The 23766-nt window shown below is 40.9% G+C and overlaps 1 protein-coding gene across 1 annotated transcript in view; it reads left to right on the top strand.

Moving 5' to 3' along the window:
- The window catches only part of MAP3K4 (mitogen-activated protein kinase kinase kinase 4), a gene marked incomplete in the record, with an annotated part of 2414579 nt that overhangs the window by 1729822 nt on the left and 660991 nt on the right, over positions 1-23766 (top strand). The window contains 1 exon segment of the mRNA XM_044068025.1: positions 8209-8364. Within this exon segment, the coding sequence (XP_043923960.1) occupies positions 8209-8364 (156 nt within the window).

The following is a 23766-nucleotide window of genomic DNA, read 5'->3' on the forward strand; positions in this document are numbered from 1 at the left end:
ACCTCCTCATCTGTCCAGGGTCAGCCCTTCCGAGAGCACCTTCGGAAGGGCACTGCCCCACTTGGGGTACATGTCTCTGCCAAGTCTTCCCCTGAGCCCATCAGAGAAGAGCCTTCTCTGAGGAGGTTGTGCAAGAGGAAGCACTTGGACTCCTGCAGAGACTCCCCTCACCGAGGACATGAACTTAGAGGAGGGAGGGGTCCCCCAGACTCCCATCAGAGGTTTCCTTTGGGGACATCCTCAAGGTTCTTAAGTAGAGAGGCGGATGGTCTTCCCCATGCCCGTCTGCAGAGTCTGTGTTCCTGAAGGCCTTTAGGATGGGCCCAACTTCTTCCTGGGTTTCCCCCTTGCTAACAAATTGGTGGATCTTATCGCCAGCAGGGCTTGGAAGGAACTGGACACGGTGGAACCAGTGTCTTGAGAGCCAAGAAATTCCTCAGTTCCCCTAAAGACAAACCCTTCTGGAGTAAAGGAATTCCTATCAATGCTATCGTGGTGGCTGCTGCTGCTAAGGAAGAGCAAGTGGAGCAATGCGGCTCGGTCCATCCTCCGAACTGGGAGTCCCAGGAAATTAACCGTTATGGAAGCGTGTTTTTTATTCATCTACTTTCAGACTTAGAGCAACCAATTATTTGGCAAGTTTTACCCGGCTTCAGAGGGACTTGGTTTCGGAGCTGACCACTTCCCTTACAGAGTTGTTGCCTCTGGAGAGTCTTAAACTAGGCTCTCAGAAGTTTTCTACTCTAACTTCTCTGGCATGCATCAAAGAGGGTGATCTCCAATTCAGGGGAGGCCACCTCTCGAGCAGCTGGCCACCAGTTTTGCCATTCGACGGCATGCCTGGCTTCACCTTTGTGGGTTTGCGGAACCCTTCAAGGCATACCTTCAACAACGCCCACTTCAACTGCTCCACTTTATTTGGTCTGTCTGTGAAGGAGACCTTAACCCGTTCTGAGCAGGAAAGTAAGACTCATTCCACTGTTGGGATCAAATTTCTACTCCCTAACGGTCCTTTTCTAAAACTCAGAGGGGAATTAAGACACTGGTTCCAGAGGACTCTGTCTTCCTTTCAGGACGCTTCCCAGGAATTCTCTTCTGCATGCCAGGGTCGATGATTCAATGGCAAATGCCTTCCCAGGGGCAGAGGGTGTCCACAGGACCAAGGCTCCAAAGAACCCTTCTTGCAGAAGCCCTTCCAGCATTCCTGAAGTGCTGCCCGGCTGTCCTGCCCTGGAGGCATTCAGGGGTCATCTCTCCCTGCACTCACTAGCCTGGATATGTCTCACCTCTAATCAGTGGGTGCTAAGAATCATTTCCAAGGGCTTTTCTATTCCCTTTTTCCAGCCCCCTCCAATTCGAAAGATTCTCCCAGGCATTCCACCCTGCCAAAGGGAGTTAGCCTGCATCGAGGTGCAAGACTTCCTTCAAAAAAAGAGCCATCCAAAAGGTCCCAACAGGACAACAAGGGTCTGGAACTTACTCCCGCTTCTTTTTGCTGCCAATGAAGATGGGGGACCTGCGTCTGATCCTGGACCTCAGCAAACTGAACCTATCCATCAGGAAGTCCAAGTTATGGTTGGTCACTGTACAGTCCATTTTTCCTCTTTTACGCAAAGACGATCTGCTCTGTGGATCTCAAGGACGTGTACTGTCACATAAAGATTAACAGACACTGTAGGAGACATTTATGCTTTCAAATAGGAGCCGATCATTACCAGTTCAGAGCCCTGCCCTTTGATCTCACCACAGCCTCCCAGGTTTTACCAAATGTATGGCAGTGGTGGCAGCTCATCTCTGGCTGCAGGGTTTCCAGGTCTTTCCATACCTGGACAATTGGCTCCTCACTGCCTCCGTGTATACCTTCAGTCTCTTCCAAAACCTGGGCATCACAGTAAATCGCCCCAAATCCAATCTTGTTCCATGCCAGACTCTGGAGTTCACTGGGGTAAAGTTGGACACAGTATCAGAGACCGAGGTCCTGCCTCCATGCAGGATTCAGCTCATTCAGTATCCGATTTCTCTCTTTCTGGAACTACAGCATCCCTCAGCTCACTTTATTCTTCAGGTATTAGGTTCTGCGGCAGCAACCATCAACTTAGTTCCCCTAGTCAGATATCACATGCTGGTATTGCAGTGGACCTTTGATGGCTCAGATGTCCATTCTGACTCATTTGTTGCCCATGGCAATAAAATTGACTCAGGTGTGCAAACGCCATCTAGCTTGGTGGCTTCACTCTCAGGATCTTCATCTAGGCAGGCCATTTTGTCTTCCTCCTCCCAAGGCCACAGTGACCACAGATGCCTCCCTTTTGGGGTTGGGGGGCATTTTTGGAACAGGATGGTTCAAGGCACTTGGTCCCCTTTAGAGACCAAATTGCATATACACGTCATGGAGATTAGAGCAGTCCTTCTCATGTTGCAAGCCTTTCAGGACTTTCTCCCTCTAGGGACCATAGCAGTTCAGATGGGCAACATGGCAGTTGTCTGGTATCTCAGCACGCAAGGGGGAACAGATCTTATCCCCTGTGCAGAGAGGCCATGAGAGTGTGGGAATGGGCGATATCTTCCAGGTGCTTTCTTCTTGCAGCTGATATACCCAGGAGTTCCAACATGTTGGCTGACAAAACTCAGCAGGTCCATCTTGAGTCTTCATGAGTGGTCCCTGAATCCATAAGTGGCTAGGCAGATTTTCAGCCACTGGTCTGACAACTTGGCTGACTTCAGGGTCTAACTTCATGGAGTACACAACAGGGAGTTTGCCTAGTTTGTCTTTGAAAAGATCAGCATAGGTAGAAAAATTAGTCTAGGCAAAATTAGAATAGTTGTCTTTTAAGCTTACATGGTGGACTTCCTTCGTAAATAAAAGTGGTCCCATTTTCAAACTTTCTCTGAGACCTAATAATGGCTGTACGTGCCTTTTGACTACGTAAAATTGCAAGTCATAGCTGTTCCCGGCAGAGTAACATGAAAGCACTACTGAGCCTTCAGTTTGAATTTCTTCACCACCATAGGTAACGAGCTTTGCACACTTAGCCAAATCAAGCTTCTCACCAGCACATAGTCTAGCAAATGTTTCTGCAAACATAACATTGCACTTTGGGCCAGTATTAGCTTTGAGCTCTGTGGGTCTCCCAGTAATCCGAACAGTACAAAATACTTCATTCTTTGTCCACAAATCTGCTGCAGTGACTGTTTCACCAAGCATGGACACACCATCAATATAAAAAGTAGGATCACAGCTTTCTGATTGATCAACTTGTCTCTGAAAGTTCTCATTTAATAAAAGAATGAGCCTCTTTTGATTTACAAACCTTTGGAAATGATTCTGCTTTTTACATCTGTGGCACTGCTGACCAAAAGCTAAGCACTTTTCCTCTTTTAGGCACATGATTTCCACCACAAGTATGACAGTTGACTATGAGGCTAGGTGAAAGCACAACTTTGAGTTTGCTGACTCACCCTTGTGCTTCACTGCGCATGTCTGCTTTACAGAGCACACCTTGGAATTTGCTAGAAAGCTACAGGGCTTCCTAGAGACTACTGCGGGAGTCACAGTAGCTGCCATGTGCTTGGGCCTATTTTCTTTTAACCACATGCTGCATACTGTCAACATCAGTTTTGGAAGACATTAGAAGCATGCATTTCTCATTTGTAAGCATATTTGTGTGCTTTCTGTAAGGTCATATATCTGTCAAATCTCTATGGCCTTATTCCAAGTCGAATCACTGTCTCGAAGCAAAATCTTCCTCACAGCATCATCTTTTATAACCCACACCAGTCTGTCTTTTATCAGTTAATCGCTTAACTCCAAATCTGCACATTTTAGCTTTATTTTTCAAGTCCGTTATATATGCTGCAAAAGTTTCACCAGGCTTTTGACCTCTTATGTAAAATAAGTGCCTTTCCATTGTAGTATTCGTTTGGGGTTACACATTTCTCTAAATTTATATTTTAAGCACTCTGGGTCTTCCCTTGTTTCAGCCGTTACCACTATATGGTGGTTTCCCCATCCCCTGCATAGACAGCAGGTGCATACACAAATGAACGCTCTCTCTCTCTTTCTGTAGTTTCTGAACCAGCTAAATTAAGCAGAATAAATGCCTTTGTATGTGCATCTTTGTCAGAAAATGCAGCTTGTATGAAAATATCGTACTGTTGCTCAAACACACTCCAATGTTTCTGCAATATTGTTATCAAATACAAAGTGGACCAGGTTTGCGAAATCCTTCTGCCGTGCCAGCAAAGTATGCTTAAACACACTGCAAATATGGCCCTTGTAATTATGTACGAACATGCACACACACCGGGTACTTGTAATAACATTCAAATGCACAATAAACTCTTTGAAATACTGTACTTTGCGAAATATGCTTGGAAATGGCTGTATTTTGAGAAATAACCATGCTGTAATACTGCACAAACCTGCAAACACTTTGTAAACTTCGTGTATCTTGAATAGCTTTAATTAATGTGAAAAAATAGCACGTAGTGAAAAAATGCAGTTGTTTTCCTTGTTTTTTTTACATTTTATGTGATTTGGACATTGTTTCAAACATTTTCTTAACAATTACGAATATTTTTATCAATATGATGCAGTTTCACACATTTTGTTTAACTAGAAATTTGTTTTGAGCATTCTGAGTGCTTCATTTTATATTCATTGAGTAAAAAAATAATTTAGTTTTAGTACTCCTGTATATACCTCCAAATTTAACTGAATGCCTCATGGTCTTGATTCTGAATCCCATTTTGATACTATGTCACTCATTTTCTGTTATTATAGAAGACAAACAGGCAGGGTAGTTTGTTTATATACTTTATTACACACAGATCAGGATGAATAGAAGCAACATAAAATAAACAGACAGACAGGCTAGTACATACATGCATGCTTACATCTTAGCAGCTGTCTACAAAATGGCAGTCTAGCTTGCACATGCTGAGTGTTTGTAAACATGTTCAAGGCCACTGGAAAGCTTCTTAAAGGTACATGCACACTCTGATCTATATCTCTGAACCAGAATTGTGTGGTAGGCAAGCTAAACAGGACCAGGGCAGACCCTCATGACTGGAAACTGAATCAGGGGGGCTTCCAAGATTTGATCCGTCTCTGGAGATTTCCTCACATAGACTTTTTTGCCTTCTCACCAAACAATCAGCTGCCAAAATTATTTTCCAGGACTCTATGTAAGAAAGCCAGAAAGACATGCCTTTTCTTTTACTTGGACAGGAATATATGCTTTTCACTGTTATCCAGTGTAGTGCTGAAGATTCAGAAGAACCCCTAAGAGATCATTGTGGTGACTCTCCACCAGCCCAGGCATCAGTCCTTCTCCCTTGTTTTGGGATTGGGCAAAGGCAGTTACCACATGCTGCCACACAGACTTGTTTTGCTCACACAAGATTGGGATGTTTGATGCATCCCAACCTCAAACAACTTACCAGCTAAACCCATTGCAGGTCCTGGTATTGGTGCTTTACTGGCAGGGATGGATGCCCAAATCAGCTTCTTGGTGGTTCACGTAAATTGGCCCCTTCAGAAAAGGGAGGTTTACTGTAGTCAGGTCTCCTTTGCTTTGAAGGCTGTGGAACAGTGGCTAAATCTTGGGTCTCTCCTGCTTTGTTGTGGCACTAATTCTGCCATATAATATCTGAACAAATAGAGGACATGCAGTGCTGCACCCTGTCTCACTCCTTTCTGCAGAGGATGCAGTGCTGCAGCCTCTGCAGAAAGGAGTGTGGATCTAGCTGTGGACCATAGTTAGAGGAATTAGTCTGAATATTCTTTGTTGAGGGAGGTAAATTTGCTATCTACTACCAAGCTGCACTCCCAGTCCTCTCCTAGGGCTGAGAATTCGGGAGCTGTCTTGTTACAGTATTTCAAGAGTGGGAGACCACAGAAGCTAGCATGTTTGCTGCTCAGAGGAATGTGTTCCTTCCCCTCCTCTTCCTGGTGCAGCAGGCCAGTGAAGAGGTGGTGGTGGCCTGTGTTTTGTCTCCTGTGTCAGAAGAGGTTAGAGTGTATCTTTCCACCATTCCCTTTGATTCGATGCTTGATTATAAAATGTGGGACAAGAACGACTCAAACTTATCATTGTTGCCTCAGAAAGATGAGTCTTTACAAGTGTTGCACACCAGAAGTCTTCCAGTACAAGGCAAGGAAGTTTTGCATAGTCGTGTGACTGTTAAATCTCAAGACTTCCCAGCCTGAGTGTCAGAGGTGATTAAAGCTAGTAGGAATACTTCCACCTGGCAGACCTACTCTGCTAAATGGAAGAGGTTTTCCATATAGGTGCTCTACACTATCTTACTCAGTTTACAGACACTTTTGCTTTACTGTGGACAACTGTATGAGTTTGGCCTTTGTTACTCCACAGTTAGGATGTGTGAGTCTGGTATTTCTGCCCACCATGACTTTGTGTAGGACACAACTGGCCAGACATTTACATAAAGGGATTCTGTGTACATCCCAAAAATATATATATATATATTCTCATTTTGGCTTAAATTTCATGATTGAAAGGCTTGCTTATTCACAGTTTGGATTGTAAAGTGTATCACTTGAAACTTTTTTTTTTTTTTTTTTTGTGGTCTTCATTGCAGAAGCTTCAAGCCTCCACTTTCTTTGAAGCAGAATCTAGTCTTTCATAAGGGCTGGGTATTCCTGTAGCTTTCCCCTGTTTCCCAGAAATTATACTAGACTTGTTCTTATTTTCATCCATTCCTTTTTCTGTTTTATTTGCAAGAGTAGAGGCTAGAAGCAATAGAGTCCTTCATGCCTATGGCCTGCGCCATCTGGACCGGTTCTAGCTGAAGTGTGTGTGTGTGTGTGTGTGTGACTTCCACAAGCATAACAACTGTTAGTCTGCCTTGTAGCAGGAAGGAGGGGCTGGTAACTTCCAAGTAAATTCTGTCAAAGTGAATTTCTAGGTGCATTGTCTTTTGGCATGAATTAGTGGATACTTTGATGAGCAGGCTGCTTTAAAGACTTCGATGACAGTGGTTGTCCTCCTTTCAGTTTTTGTTTTAATGAGTTTTTTTTAACATGCCTCCCTAACACTTGCATACTGCTTGGAACAATCTGACCCCACCAAAGAAAGTCCCTGATACCAGATATTAAAAAGTACATTCTTACTGTGTCATTAGTTGATCTTTGAAGTGACCTCCATCAGCTATCCCGATTACCCACCTGCTGTCCTTCATTGTATTTATTGATAGCTTTTCCACTCAGGTTTCAGCTGGAGTTCTCATAAGTTGGGCAGCTTTATATTTTATATATTCTTGTACAGTATAGATATTCTTTATTCCTATATCTTGATTTATAGGAATCTGCTTACTCTTTGCAGGGTGTGAGGCCAACTGGTGGACCTAAGGGCTAAGCAGAGACTGCTGTCGCAGTGTGTTTGATGATGTCGTTTATGCTGGTAAAAGGTGTAAATGTTCCCCCAAATGTGGGGGCTTCTGAAAAAAAATGTGATATGAAGGAATAATAGTCTTGTTACAGAACCCCCTTAGGAAGCTTCTCTCAAGGATATACTGTGCTTCCCACCCTTTCTAATTTGAATGTTGCTGTGCCGGAGTAAACATTGAAGGACCAGCTCAATAATAGTGACACTGGACAGATAATCAGTGTTATCATTCTTGGTTGAATTACTGCTTGAGAAATGTGGCCATGTCTGATCATGGTGCTAAGAAGTGCTAATTCTACCAGGGATACTTGATTTAGGTGTTGTCTTGAAGGTCTTGTTGCAGTATTTCTCATACATGTACAAAATACCCTAGCAAGTTGTTCTTTGTAGAAAGTATGGCAAGAAAGTTCCTGGGTTTCATTGAGATCTTTCTTTCAGAGACATGTTTACAAATACTGTCACATGTATATGTACTGAATAATTAAAAAATCTCAAGTGTTTTATTGATGTTCTTTGTAAAGTGGGGAAAAAAGGTATCATTGATTGAATTCAAATCATTGAGCTTAGTGCAGATGTGCTTATTTTGGTGTAGTGTGCTGTGTAGTTTTACTCCGTCAAATGTTTCACTGCTTCCATTGAGAAGACTGCCATTAATGAAATGTTCATGCTTATCTGTATTATAAACTGAAACCAGCTTCTTATGTAGCTCTTCTGACCTTAGTGTTGCATAAGTCACTATCCGTTGCCTTTCTTTTGGTTTGTGGTAGGCGCCCTAATGCTTTGTTTCCTTTTTCTTTAGAATGAAGCATTACAGCTGTGCAAGAAGATAAGTACAGCCATTGATACTGTTGATCAGATGTTCAGATCGGAGCCAGAAGCAGAAGGTGACGAGTCTGCAACACTGCAGCAGTACTATCGAGAAACGATGATCCAGTGTTATAACTTTGGATTTGAGGTGAGCGCTCCTGGCTGTGATAGACTGCTGTCTAAAACAGTTGGCAGGAGGGTGATTCATTGTATTGAGTTGCCGAGCCCTTTTTTTTGGGGGGGGGGGGCAAACACACAGAATTGTACACAGTTTGAAGTTTGGATATGGGTTGGCTTTCTAATTGTGCAAAGCACCAGCAAGACTGATTTATTAATTTGTTGACCAGGACAAAGATCACCATTATTTTTAACATCATATAATTCGGAAATTAAGAAACAAATTTCATTGATGATGTATTGTTGGTACCATTTGAAATTTTGAATCATTTATGCTGCAGGGGGAAGAGAGTCCAACTTTAATTGTATTTATTTTCTACTACCCATTTTGTCCTGAGTTCTTTGTTTCAAGGGACCTGAAGCTTCTCACACCCAAGAAAAAACAGGACTATGAGAATGAAACCATTTCCTGATAGTGTGCTGGTCCATCTGAGGATGCATATAGACACACACCCTTAAGGGTAGTTTGGAATATAACCAATTCACCAGCAGGTCTATGGAAATGATATTATGAAACATAGCAAAATAGAAATCCGACTAGGCAAGCAATCACTGGGACTGTAAGATGCCTTGCCATATACACATTTAAGCAAACAAATGTAAAATTTCTTGCCACCCTTGTCAAGCACTTAACACTACTAACCTTCAAAACTGAGTAGGACCTTGTGTGTTATTTCCTGATGTAAATGTGTGAGTACCCTTACTGTCATCGAGACTAGCCTTAAAGGTAGATGAAGTAGTACTTGGTTTGACTTGTAGTAGCAACTTAATTCATAGTCTGGGAGTATTCTGTGTTAGGAACCTATTTAACTCTCTAGTGTGACTAGTTTGTAGTGGTGCTGGCTGTGAAAGAATTAAAAGGTCAAATAAGATTGGATCTGTCATGACTCAACAAGTTATTTGTAGGTCACCTTGGAGCAGCTGGTATGGTAGTTGAAGGATTCAATACCTTTAATTTTCTTTGTTAGAAGTCTTTATGGCCTTTCCAGTTCAGCAATGTCCTTGGATTTATACATACCAAAGGGGGCAGTGTACTCAGTGATTTGTTTGATAAAGGGAGATTACAGAGGTAGAATGGCTACTTTGGTTCTTGAAGATATTTCCTTGCTAATTAACTGGGTCAGGTAGGACAGCATGACTACAGTGGAAACTTGACGATGAAATGAGAGAGATTGTCCAGTAGTACCCAGGTCTTCTTTCTGAAGAGGAGTACCATTTGTAACTTAAAATGTAGAAAACACTGCTGCTGTGCTATACTTTTGTGCATTTAACTTTAGACCATTTTTAGCTCGCCAGGCATGTGCATATGTAGCTGGTGCTGTTTCATATCCATAGATGAGCAGATAACAGTACTCTGTTGAAGATATCAGCAGACTTGTTCAACCAAACTTCTGGGGTATTGGCTTGGATCGCATCAGACTAAATCCCGAACTGAGAGAGACTTGCACAGATCCTCGTGGCACCCCACTAGTTACAGTTTTACATCCATGGAGTGTTCTAGCAGCTTTCACGGCCTGGGATCTGATGGATAGCCAGTTTACACTCCAGCAGACAAAGTAGGGGTTTACATTGTTTAATTTGTCAGTGATTCCAGCATAGGGAGCACTGTCAAAAGCATTGGCCTGTTCAAGAGAAAAAGTTTGTGCTATGTGACCGTTGTTCACAGCCTCTAATATTTTCAAAGAAGCTTACTAAGTTCTGGAGGCAGGACCTGCCTTCCAGAAAACCAAACTGAGTGGGAGCTAGTTAAGTTGCTTATGTCTGCATAAATGAGTTTTGCTGTGGTACATTCCATGGCTGTTCATGCAAGGCGGGTAAGGCTGATGGACTTCATAGTATAGTACTAGGCTATCTGCCCTGGGGCATTTGTAAGCCTAGCCATAGTGATGTGGCTTTTGCCACCCCATGAAATGGTACAAAATATGTACAGAATAAATTTAGAATACTGTGCCTCTGTCTAGTAGTGACACAATGAAGGTTCCCTTATATAATAGAATTAGTTTACTGTGCCCCTGTCTAGCAGTGACACAGATGTGACCCCTGGGGTAAACTTACGATCTCCCATCCACTCATCAAGATTTCTCTTGAAGAGAGTCAGTGAGGGGCTCTGCCTAATATGAACTGGGATCTTGTTCCAAAGCATGGGAAGCCTCTGGGTTAAGAATCTATCCCTCCAGCATGTCCTATTCATACTTGTGCCGAGGTTTGAGTCTTTAGCTCTCGTGGTCCTGATGGATTTGGATTTTTTTGAGGTGGAGCATGTCCATCAGATCCTGATTGGACATGGCCTTGTAAGTCAGGCAGAGATCACCTCTGAGCAGGCGGTATGCTACTGAATAGAGCTGAAGTTTCTTTAGTCTGGCAGAATAAGACATATGTTGGAGACCCTTGATCCTCTTGGTGAGGTACTTTTGTGGTCTCTCCAGCTGTTGCAAATGCCGGGTGAGGTACATACCAAATGGGGCATTGTACTCAATCATGGGTCTGATGGAGGAATATAGGGGTACAATGACATCCTTGGATCTGGATGTGAATCCCTTCATGATGAGTTGTGCAAGGTAAAATGTTTTTCTAACCACTTTGGCAACGTGGGTGTCAAATGAGAGGTTGCTGTCGACTTGGGTCCCTAGGTCTCTGATTACTTTTTCCATACTCAGTGGGTTGCTGTCTATGTGATAATTTGTGGGTACTTTGTTTTTCCCAAAGGGGATGACTATACATTTTTTGGCGTTTAGTTTAAGGCCGTGACTCCGGCACCAGTTGTCCGTTTCTGTGAGGCCTTTTTGTAGGATGTGTGTGTCTGCTGGTGTATCGACTATGGCGCCTAGTTTGCAGTCATCTGCGAACTTTGTCAGCCATAGCCCTCCCATGTTTGCTTTAACAGCTGAGAAATAAATGCCGAACAAGAGGGGTCCCAGGACAGATCCCTGTGGGACACCACTTGTGACTGGCTTTGAGTCTGACATTGCTCCAGCGATTTTAACTTTATGGGTTCTGTCCTTTAGCCAGTTTGCAACCCATCTAGTGACATAAGGGTTTACTTTTAAGCTGTTGAGCTTATCTATGATGCCTGAGTGGGGTATTGTGTCGAAGGCCTTAGCCAAGTCCAGGTATGCTGTATGGACTGCTTTGCACTCATCAATGGCTCTAGTGACTGTTTCGAAAAAGTCAACCAGGTTTAAAAGGCAGGATCTGCCCTTTACAAAGCCGAACTGGGTGGGATTAAGTGTCTGTAGGTCCCCTATGTCTCTGAGTTCCATAATGATTCTTTCCATAGCTTTGCAGACCAGGCTGGTTAAGCTTATGGGGCGGTAGTTTCCAGGGTCTGTAGAGGCACCCCCCCTTGTGGAGTGGGACCACTGTTGCTGTACGCCAGTGTTCAGGTACATATCCCGAAGTAAGGCTAAGGGTAAATAGCATTTTTATGTGTGGGTTTAGCTCCTCTTGGAGTTCACGTAACACTCAACCCGGGATACCATCAGGTCCCATTGATGCTGTGTTTTTTGCTTTGTTTAGGGCGGTTCTCACTTGGATGTCTGAGATGACAGGGAGATTACATTCAGCTGGGATAAGTATTTCTTCTTTTGGGGGTGAAGGAGGGGAGAAATTTGCACTGAACCTGTCAGCCAGAATGTTGTCAATATCTGTGGGTTCAGTGTATTTTTTGTTGTTTTGAACCAACTCTGAGCATATCTGTGGGTTTCCAGGTTTCTAACATAGCTGAAGAAGGCTTTGTGGTTATCTTTAGTGTCCTTAGCGATTTTTCTCTCAAAGTTGGCCTTGGATGTTTTTATGAGAGAACGTAGTTTTCTGCTAATGTTGATCAGAGATGTCTTCCCTTCATGGGATTTTGCTCTGACGTGCAGTAGCTTCCTTCTTTTGTTATACAATTTGTTTATGGTTGAGGTCCACCAGACTGGACGCTTACCTTTAGTGGAGAGGGACTTGGATTTGTTTGGGATAGCATGATCCATGCATTCTTGGAGATGTCCATAGAAAGCATTTGTGAAGGATTCGGCAATGTGGGATGTGGTATCCACTGGCACAGTGGGCTTAAAGGATACCATCTCAGTCTTAAGAAAAGTGAAGTCTGCTTTTGAGAAGTTTTTCACTGTGGTCTTTTGTGCTGGGGGTGGAGGTGGTATATGTATATCCAGGGTGCTTAGTTTGTTGTCAGATCTCACTAGTGAGGGGTATACTTCTGGTGTGGAGCATTTTGCCCCCATGTTTGTGATGATCAGGTCTAGTATATTATCTCCCCTAGTGGGAGAGGTGACTAGTTGTTCCAGTGCATTTGAATTTATGAATTCCAGGAACCTTTGGGCTAGGGTATTAGGGCTAGAATAATGTACCCAATCTGTGTTTGGGTAGTTGAAGTCTCCCAGTATGATGGTATTTTGTGATACATTCATATCCTCCAATGTCTTCAGGAAGGTTGAGTGGGGTTCTTGAGATTGGGAGGGTGGTCTGTAACATGCTACCAGTTGTATAGCAGTTTTGCCTATAGTTAGTTGCACCTGTATGGTCTCTGATGCTTCATGTGTTGCTACTAACCTGGAGGTGTGTGGTGTCCTGATGAGTATGGACACTCCCTCCCTTGTGGTTCGCCCGGTTTTGGGGCTGAAAAGCATGATACGAGATATAGCCTGGTAGCGCTGGGGTGCTCTCAGGAGCCTTGAACCAGGTTTCAGTTACTGCACAGACGTCAATGTTCTCCATGCTGAGGAGTGCATCAAGTGCCTGCATCTTGAGATTTAGACTTCTGGCGTTGAGCAGCATTACCCTTAGTTTTTCCATTTTTGTTTTCTAAGGAGGTGGGTTTGTCTTTTGAGCCTTGCCTAAAAAAGGCACTATGGGGGTGGCAAGAGCCTTTGCCAATATCTGGAAGCCCAGTGGTGACAGGTGTAAGCCATCCCTCATAAGCAGCGTGGCTTGTCCAACATGTCATCCCAGGCAGACAGACATTGGATCCCCTTAGAATGACACCAGTACTTGAGCCAATTGTTAAAGCTGATCATCTTGTCTTTGTGTTGTGGTATCATTCTTGGTGAGGGCAAGATGCTGCTCAGGGTCAGGGTCATACCAGCCTGGGCTACATAATCGGAGAGCTCCTCTGTCTCTTTTCATGTAGTCCAGGGAGGTACGTCTCAGGTCATTCACACCAGCATGAACAATGACGGAGTCATATTTGTACTTGCTTTGGAGTGACTTGAGTGCGTGTGTTATGTGGCGGATCCTAGCTCCCGATAGACAGCTCACAGTCACCTTCTCCTTGTTCAGTGGGACATCATTGTGTCTGACTATAGAGTCACCTATTACTAGTGTATCAGGCAAGGTGTTTGGCCTTAAGGGCTGTGATTGGTTGACACACTGATTTATTGAAGTATGTGTTGCATGTGTTTTGTTTTGAGGTGGTGGATTTTTGGATGTCTGCTTTGAAATTAAATGAGTCTATAGAGGGGCCACGCTTGTGTAAAGGAGTCACAGTGGCTGTTCTCCAGGCATCAGGCACAAACCCTGTAGAAGGGCTGAGTTTGAACAGTTGTGGCTCAGATGGTGTATTCTAGCCCATGATGAAAATGCAACCTGGTATGTTGTCTACACCCATTGAAACATTATTTCTCTAGCCTTTCACCAGGATTCGGACACTTGTTCTAAGGTGATTTCAGTGGAAACTAAATTTTCATGGATGGGGGGGGCAACAGTGTGAATAGCTAAGATAAAAAATTTGAGGAAACAAGCACCCTATTGTAACAGTGATATGCCTATATGTAATTTCTATGGGATATAAATCTGCAGCCCTTCCACACTTATGGTGTATAAAGCACTTAATTTACAGGTCGAGCTACTGAAGCAGTAATATGACATCAGCAGATTCTGACTTTACCTGAACTGTAATGCAAACTTCACAAAACAAGCACTCTGCTGTAACAATGACTTGCCCATATACAGCCCTGAGGGGACTTAAACACTGAACCCCACTTACACTGTGTAAAACACTTCATTTACATGCTGAACAATGGTCATCTGTATCAAAACTTTACTTTTAAGTTATAGCATGAGTTCATATATACAAGTAGTAAAGAAAACGAGCGATAACAATTTTCCAGTATTGGTGTGCAGTATACATATGTTATATTTTTAACAATTTCCGTTCATTCCAGCATTACATAAATTGCTCAGTTTCTGCATTCCTTTAAACCTCTTGAGCATTATTCTGCATGCATTGTTCCCACAAATTCTGTTTATTTCTATGAAGTTTGCTCCTTCCCTTTTCTGAAGATCCCACCTCTCCAGTTCTTTTTTCTCCTTTACAACATCCATAACTTGTATTACAATTGGTTTAGATTTTTATGTCCATTTTCTGGTAATTGCTTTTTGGAGCACCAGTAAATTGAATTTCGTTAGACCGTACCTGTTGTATAGATAGTTTGTATTTTATATCCCAGCTCAAAATAATTTCCTTAGTTGCTGCAGTTTGTTTCCCCAACATTTCTTTCAAAGTACTTTGTGGGAATCTTTTTAAATCCACCTGTTCATTACATTCCTAAAAACATGTTCCAATATCTCCTGTTACATTTCCAAAAACATGTTCCTGATTTCCCCATCACATCTCCCACATTTGCTGTCTATCTGAAGTCTACTTGTTGTATAAAAATGCCTGTGGAGCCACTTGTATGCAAAAAAAAATCCTAAACCTTCTAGACTTTGTTGCTTATTTGGGAGAGCTTTGTAAATTTTTTCCCACCATCCTTTTGTAATGTGTCTTTCTGTTCTCTTTTTCCAGTCTGTTTTGTCATAGTTTTGTACATCCTGCTATTCATTCATTTTTGAACAGCATCATTTGCTTGGCACTCAGCTAAAACTTTAGCAAATTTGGTCTTTCTCTTAGCACCAAACACTCAGTCCCTCGCCTGACATGCTGCAGCACGCAAACTTAGAACAAACACAAAAGGCCAGCATGGTAGTTCCACCGTTTAATATGAGGTAAAAAGCGAACAAAATGTCCCTCACAAATAACTTGTATTACCAGTTTGACACCCACCTTCTTCAGTGAGTAAGAAAACAAAATGTGAACTCAACCAGACGTCAGTATATATAATACATTAACCAATGGAAAAGAGACATTCCTTTAAGGCTCCTAGTACAGAAGTAAATTAACACAGTAGATAAAAGGTGTATACCAAAACACATAAGTGTATGTACATTTCAACAAAAATAATAATACCTAATAACAGTAGTAAGAAAATAACAAAGAGCAAACATATATAAAAATATATATAACAATATAAATAGTGTTTGCCTGTTGCAATAGTCTGAATAAATATTCTAATGACATAAATATTAAAGGTATTAATGGTAAAAAAATCAATTCAATGTTTAGTACTGTGTTAATTTACTTCTGTACTAGGAGCCTTATAAGGAATGTCTCTTTCCATTGGTTAACAGTATTATATATACTGACGCCTGGTTGAGGTTCACATTTTGTTTTTCTTACTCACTGAAGAAGCGCTAGTATAATACAGTTTGTGATGTCGTACCTCATTTAAGAAATGCACTAAGTGTGGTCATAAGCTTCGCAGCAAGATGCCCATGATATGCGAGTATCTACTTAGTCCCCGAACACTTAAATATAGATTAAGTAGTTTGGACCTTGATTTTTAGCAGATGGAAAAAGGTATGAGAAGGAAAATGACAAAGATAAGGACAGGAAGGTTAGCAAACATAGGAACGAGAGCCAAGCTTCTTTCTCTTCTCCAAAGGTGCCAAATAGCAAATTTTCTCCTTCCTGTAAGCCAAAACCTAAACCCCTTTCTTAGAAATAGCTGTGATTAGGGGCATGTCTCCTCTTAAGTCTACCACAGGAAATTCTCTTTTTCCTTCCAAACCTCCTTCAGCATCTTCTCTGAAATTGTTGAGATTTATCAGAATTACATTGGAAAACAACTAGAAACCTGTGATGAGGGCCTTCCTTAAGATGCAGATGAAGTTGAGCGACATCCCGTCTCTCTTTGGTGCCAGGACAGATCAGGTTGGGCCTCCCCAACATTTTATCTGTTTCTTAGTGCCAGTCTCTGCACAGACAGTTTCAGAGCTGGCATCTCACTGATGTTCACTTTCTTTGCACTGTTGAGTACAGCTCTTGTGCCTACAATTTCACATCTGATCCAGTCAAATCCAACCCCTTTGGTATCAAGTAGGTTCCTGACCCAAGCTCTCAGCTTCAAGTCCTTGGCACAATACTAGGTCTCCAACATGTTTGGTACTGTTTTTGGTGTCAGAGAACTTGGCATTGTATTTGGGTTGCATCAACCACTTCTGCCTCACCAGGGAAGAATCTGTTATGAGGATTGTACCATTGGTGCAGATAATTCTGGTTCAGCCTTCAAGATCATGGAGAGAGTGATTGCCCCCATCCTACCCAGGCAATCATTGAGACTTTCCTTGACACTAGAACAACCCCTAAGTGTTCCTTCATCAGCCCTTATTCCCATGAATCAAGGATCCCAGGTACAGAACAGAGCATATCCTTTGGAGATACTTAGGCAGAGCAGTCCCATTCCTCCTTGGGCTCTATGCAAAAGCTCTTAGGAAGAGAATTTGAAAAAGGATGCATCTAGATTCCCCTTCATAGTCATTAACCTCTGCATGGTCTTGAATGAATGAGAAGATGCTCACTTCCCCTCCAGAAGATGTCACTTTTGGAGAAATCCTTGATTTATTGACTATGGGCAGATCCTGGGTTTCTGACCTACGATCTCAGGATAAGGAAGACTCTTCAAAAGTATATGACTCTGCCCCTTCTGCCTCTTGCGTGGTCCCTCCTACAGACTGTCTTAAAGATTTCATCTCCAGGACGGCATGGCAGGAACTTGGCACAGCAGAGGCCATCCCTAGGAAGCCAGATAAAGTAGTACATTCACTAAGGATAGGCAGTACTGATCCAAAGGTCCTCTGGTGGATTTTGTGATCATTACAGCAGCTACAAAGACGGCTCACGGAAGAGTCCACTGCTGTCCATCCTCCTAATAAAGAGTGTAGGGTGATTGTCAAAGTGTGCATATTATTCAACCCACATGAAGTAGTTCCAAAGGCATCAAGTGAAACAAGATGTCCTTTCATTTCACTGTTGAAGTGCCTTTACATTAGGGATCCCCTGCCAAGGGAGGCCAGATGTCCAGCCAGTATACCAAAGCCTTTAGGTTGCTTTAAGGTACGCTGTATGGCACACGTGTGCTCCTTGCATAACGTATGGTGTAAAGGTGATGTTTAGACATACCATCCTCAGAACCTCTTTGCCACCAGTCTTAATGCCATCGTATGATCGTCCTTCTGTCTATAAGGCCATTCTGTTGCTGGTTCAACAAGCCGTTAAGTGCCCCATTGGGTTTCTTTACTTATTTTTTCCTTGGTTTCATTCAAAAGTAAATGCCAGTTGCCCTGCCCAGGTTTGTTTCAACATTTCTTTCAAAGTACTTTGTGGGAATCTTTTAAATCCAAAAAAAAAAAAAAAAAAAAAAAAAAAAAAAAAAAAAAAAAAAAAAAAAAAAAAAAGGGGGGGGGGGGGGGGGGGGGGGGGGGGGGGAACAACATCATTTACTCTGCACTCAGCTAAAACTTTAGCAAATCTGGTCTTTCTCTTAGCACCAAACACCAGTCCTCGCTCGTACGGCATGCACGGCCAACCAAGCTTAGAACAAACACAAAAAGGCCAGCATGGTAGTTCCACCGTTTAATATGAGGTAAAAAAACGAACAAAAATGTCCCTCACAAATAACTTGTAATACTCGTACTAGTTTCGGCACCCACCTTCTTCAGTGAGTAAGAAAAAACAAAATGTGAACCTCAACCAGACGTCAGTATATATAATACTGTTAACCAATGGAAAAAGAGACATTCCTTTTAAGGCTCCTAGTACAGAAGTAAATTAACACAGTAGATAAAAGGTGTATACCAAAACACATAAGTGTATGTACATTTCAACAAAATAATAATACCTAATAACAGTAGTAAGAAAATAACAAAGGCAAACATATATAAAAATATATATAACAATATAAATAGTGTTTGCCTGTTGCAATAGTCTGGAATAAATATTCCTAATGACATAAATATTAAAGGTATTAATGGTAACAAAATCAATTCAATGTTTAGTACTGTGTTAATTTACTTCTGTACTAGGAGCCTTAAAAGGAATGTCTCTTTTTCCATTGGTTAACAGTATTATATATACTGACGTCTGGTTGAGGTTCACATTTTGTTTTTTCTTACTCACTGAAGAAGGCGGGTGCCGAAACTAGTATGAGTATTACAAGTTATTTGTGAGGGACATTTTTGTCCGTTTTTTTTACCTCATATTAAACGGTGGAACTACCATGCTGGCCTTTTTGTGTTTGTTCTAAGCTTGGTTGGCCGTGCATGCCGTACGAGCGAGGACTGGTGTTTGGTTATATTGGTTTCACTTCGCTGTTGGCGTTCCTGTTTCACTGTCGGTAGGAGAAGGCTCCTTCCCTGAGGTTGTTTTTGGACCTTAGCGTCAGTTGGGATTCAAGACTGTTCACACTTATTGGGTTTGTTTGCAAGTTTAAAACCATTGAGACATTCTTCTATTTGGCATTTAGATTTTCGGTGCATTGTGTTATATCCAGGACATACCGTTTTTTGGCTCACGCGTCTGAAACAACCGTTTATAAGGTACTGTTATTTTTTCTATATTGATTTTGGCTTTCAGTCAAATTAACATGGTGAACTGGTAGCCGCAAAATTATGCTGCTTATTTCTTGGGCTCATTTCGGGACCAGGCTATGGGTACTACAACTTTGAACTTTGGGCCTTACGATTTGGAACGACAGTTGCTGTTTGATATAGAGGGCTTTCGTCGTATATGGTATACATGCTTATACGGTTTACAGGAAGGAACTATATGGCATCGTTTTTTGAATTAAATACACCTTGTGGATGGTCGCGGTTTTACTGAACAACAGTCCTTGAATTTTGGAGGATTTTCAACATATATTTGGAACTTTTAAGCACATTTCTTCTTTCTAGTTTATGAGGGGACATTTTTTCTTCTATAAACTTTTGGACATTCAGTTGCAGTAGTCATTCGTTGATACATGAACACTTAACATATGGCCGAGCATACTTTTATATCTTGACAAGTATGTTTAGGCTACATTGACCTTTGGGTCAGTGGTACATTGCTTGCCAGTTAGTTTTCAATTTATTAAGGATTTATTATTACATTCAGGACCTTTCAAATGTGGTGATTTGTTTTGTATGTAATTATTTTTATGTGAGACTATATACTGTATGATATGTTTCATGACTATTGTACTATAACTATACGCTATCATTGTATTTTTCATCCAGCTTGGATTTTTGAATCATACTGATATATGGAACATACATATTTTTCAAGTGTTTAAAGGATTGATATTCGAGTACCTATCCTGGTATTTTACCTATATACAAATAGAATCTGGATTCAGACTCTTTGGTAAAGGTAATGGTTACAGTCCTGTTGTACATTTTATGAAGGGCCTTTCCTCTTTTTTTGAATTTCCAGCTAGATTATATTATTCTTGCTATATATGGAATTTTTCATATGTACAATTTGTGACTGTTTAGCAACAGAATTTGGTACTTTTATATGATCATTGTTAATTACTATCTTCTTGCATATGCTTTTTGTGTAATAATCACTGTGTTTGTGTTATTATTTAAGGGCACATTTTGTATGCATAGATTGGGGTCTTCATACCGTGGAACTTTTTCCTAGGTTGACCTAAAGGATACATTTCTTAAGGTTGGACCACATTTTTTCTCCCCTTGTTTTTGTATTTTGATATAGATTTATAAAAAGGGGTATATTCATCCCATATTATTCAGCTTTTATTTCTAACATGTTGTTCATTAACATTGGGTTATATAGAAATTGTTTGTGTATCATTGATACTAAATTGGCCCACTTATACATGTTGATTTAGCAATATTTTCAAACTTTTTCTAATTGCCATTGACATTTTTGGATTCTATATTAATGTCCTTTTTTTAGGATTTCTGTGTGATTAATCTGTTTTTGATTTGAGAACTGGTATTTTTCTTATATCATTAATATCATTGATGTTTGTTGCATGGATGATTATTTTTCTATACTGAGGATTTGTACTCATAGTTCTGGGCATACTTGCTTATGCAAACAGACCATCTAGGCTTAACGATATGTTCTATTATACATCTGGATGTTAACAACACAACATTAGTGTATTATATAAGTTTTAGAATAAATATCCTGTATATAGAACATTAGGAATAGTAATTTTTGATGAACCTCTATATTGTGTACTGGGTGGCTATTGGTTTGGAATTGGTCCTGATAGCATTTTGATATTTCAACATTTGTTGAATTTTTGGTTTAACATTTATGGGTATTTCTGGTCCTGCCCTTATTACATTTCTCTTTTTGAATGATCTATTTGACATTTTTGTAGCTAACTCCTTGGACAACCTCAGCTCTAATGTCATGGATTTAGATAAAATCCTGGATGGGTTGTGTGCTGATAGGGAAGATTTGGGAATTTTTGGTCTCAACCATATCCCAAGCAGCAGCTCTAACCAACCAGCTATTAATTTAATAGATGATTGTGAGGTCTCTTTTCGAAATTTGGAAAAGGGCTTGAAGGGACTGAGAGCCAATATTTGTCATCTAAGGTTATTTAAAGCCTATCTTTATAAAAACATGGCACCAAGAGGATTACGTATAAAACTGCATCCGCTTGTAGGCAGATCTGAACAGAGGCTTACAGATGAATGGGATGCAGCACTTCGAGAGGGCTCAATGGTTTTTGTAAAAATTTTAGCTTCTTATTACGAAAGAATAATAGATTTGTGCCTATCAGAAGTGAAGGATCTTGCTAATGAATGCAAGAAATATCAGTCCAGCCCTAAGTATTTGGAATCTCTAGACAGGTTGTCCAAGGAATTGACTATGTATGATAAAACCATCAAAGATAGAAAAATTAAGAAATTCAATAGAGATATTAATGATTATGATAAGGGACATCCTTTCCAAACACAGAGAACTGTGAGATTTTCAAGATAACGTCCCTAATGTAAATAGGGGCAGGACCAGAAAAAGACCCAGGTCTATATTAAAAAATAGAGACCAATTTCATACCAGCACCTCAGGGGAGGAGTCATCTTACACTGACAGTGAATGTGGTACTATAGTTAACTCACCACTCAAAAAGAAAATGAATACCCAACACCCTTTAGGTATGGGAGGAAATCCAGAGGGGGGAGGAAACATAGAAACAAACACATCCACAGATTCCATGACGGGATTAATACAAGCACTACTGAAGTAACAACTCCTGTTTTTAAAAATGTTCTGAATTTATCAGATCATGTTCTTACAGATGACCAGGAGCAAGTTTTGAATAAAGGATTAAACTTTGTTCCCAGTTTTTTCTCTGATGAATATCAAATCTCGTTGGATGTCATTGACTTTTGTCGTAGACTTAATCTTAAACTGTTTTTTTCTGAACAGGATAGTTCTAGTACTCAAAGATCTACTGATTTTACATTTTATAAATCCACCTTTCAGCCGCCTATGAATAAAAATGTAGCCATTTTTCAACAGGCGGTGTTGAAAGATTTACACTTCCCCCTTTTTGAAGCTTCGATTAGTAAAGATAACATCACCACTGCTGAAAGGGTGGCATTATCAGAACTTCGAGCTAATCATAATATAGCTATTCTTCAAGCGGATAAGGGTGGAGCAGTGGTCATTTTGAACATGGACTATTATGTTAATGAGGGTTTACGGCAACTATCGGATGGACATTGTTATATGCAAATGGGGATTGATCCCACTAGTAAATTTAAAAAAGAGATTGATTTATTTTTACAATCTGCATTGGAGGAGGGTATCATCACACAAAAACTGTTCAACATTTGCAGGTTAAAGATCCAGATAAACAAATCTTATATTTACTTCCGCAAATACACAAATCTATTACACATCCACCAGGAAGGCCAATTGTTTCTGGCCATGGCTCCCTCACTGAACCACTTTCTGCATTTCTAACTCAATTTCTGAAACCTTTATTGCCACTGGTCAGGGCTAGAATCCAGGATATAACACAATTCCTGAAAATTATTGAGGATACTCAGCTTGATCCCGAATGGTTGATGTGTACATTGGATGTAAAATCCCTTTATACCAGTATACCACACTGGGCCGGGCTTCAAGCTTTGGAATATTGGCTTGCCAAAGCAGAACTTTATTCTCCAGGCTTCAATACGCTGCTTATTTGTTTAACTGAACATGTCCTCACTAAAAATGTGTTCTATTTCCAAGGGGATTGTTATTGGCAACTGCAAGGTACGGCCATGGGGGCTTCTTTTGCCCCAATTTATGCAGATCTTTTTATGGCCTACCTGGAAGAATGCCTTATCTACAATCCCCTACACAACATATATTTGGTAGAAATGGACATATGGAGGAGATACCTAGATGATTGCTGGATGGTGTGGCGTGCAGATGCAGATTATCTCCAAGAATTTTTGGAATATCTTAATAACATTTGGGGTATTGAATTTTCTGTCACATCAAATAGGGATATGATAGATTTTTTGGATGTCACTGTATATCGTAACAGTGACCACACACTTAACACCAAAATCCATCGGAAATATCCCCAGTTCAATACTTTGTTACATGCAAAGAGTATGCATCCATGTCACACCATCCGCAACATTCCCAAATCTCAATATTTGAGAATTCGGAGAATTAATTCTTCTCATGAGGACTATACAGTTGCAAAGGCTGATTTACAATCCAGATTTTTGGATAGGGGTTATTGTATCTCTGATATTGAATCGGCCAGAATTTGGTCAGATAGGCAGGAAAGGAACACATTGTTGGAATATAGGGACAAAAGTAAACATCACAATGGCCAAAACATCAGACTCATCACCACTTTGGGTAAAAATCACACAATAGTTAGGCAAGCGGTGAATAACAATTGGAATATTTTGTTAGCCAATGAATTTTTGAGGGGTATCCTGGATAATCAGTGTTCATTTTCATTTAGACGAGGAAAAACATTGGGTACTTTGTTTTCCCATTATAAGCAGAGAGAAAGTGGCGCAGCAAAATATAAACAACTTACCATTATGGGGGATGAGTTATTAGGAACATTTCGATGTGGACATTGTATATCATGTGCCCAAGTTAATCAGTTAAAACAGTTTACAAGCTCCAACACAAGTAAAGTATATGACATCAGAGTTTTTGGTAATTGTTCCACCAGTTGGGTTATTTATTTGGCAACATGCCAATGCAAATCATTCTATGTTGGCAAAA

Source organism: Protopterus annectens, chromosome 1.part0 (genome assembly GCF_019279795.1).
Source record: "Protopterus annectens isolate FY-2018-M chromosome 1.part0, PAN1.0, whole genome shotgun sequence".
NCBI classification, from domain to species: Eukaryota; Metazoa; Chordata; order Ceratodontiformes; family Protopteridae; genus Protopterus; species Protopterus annectens.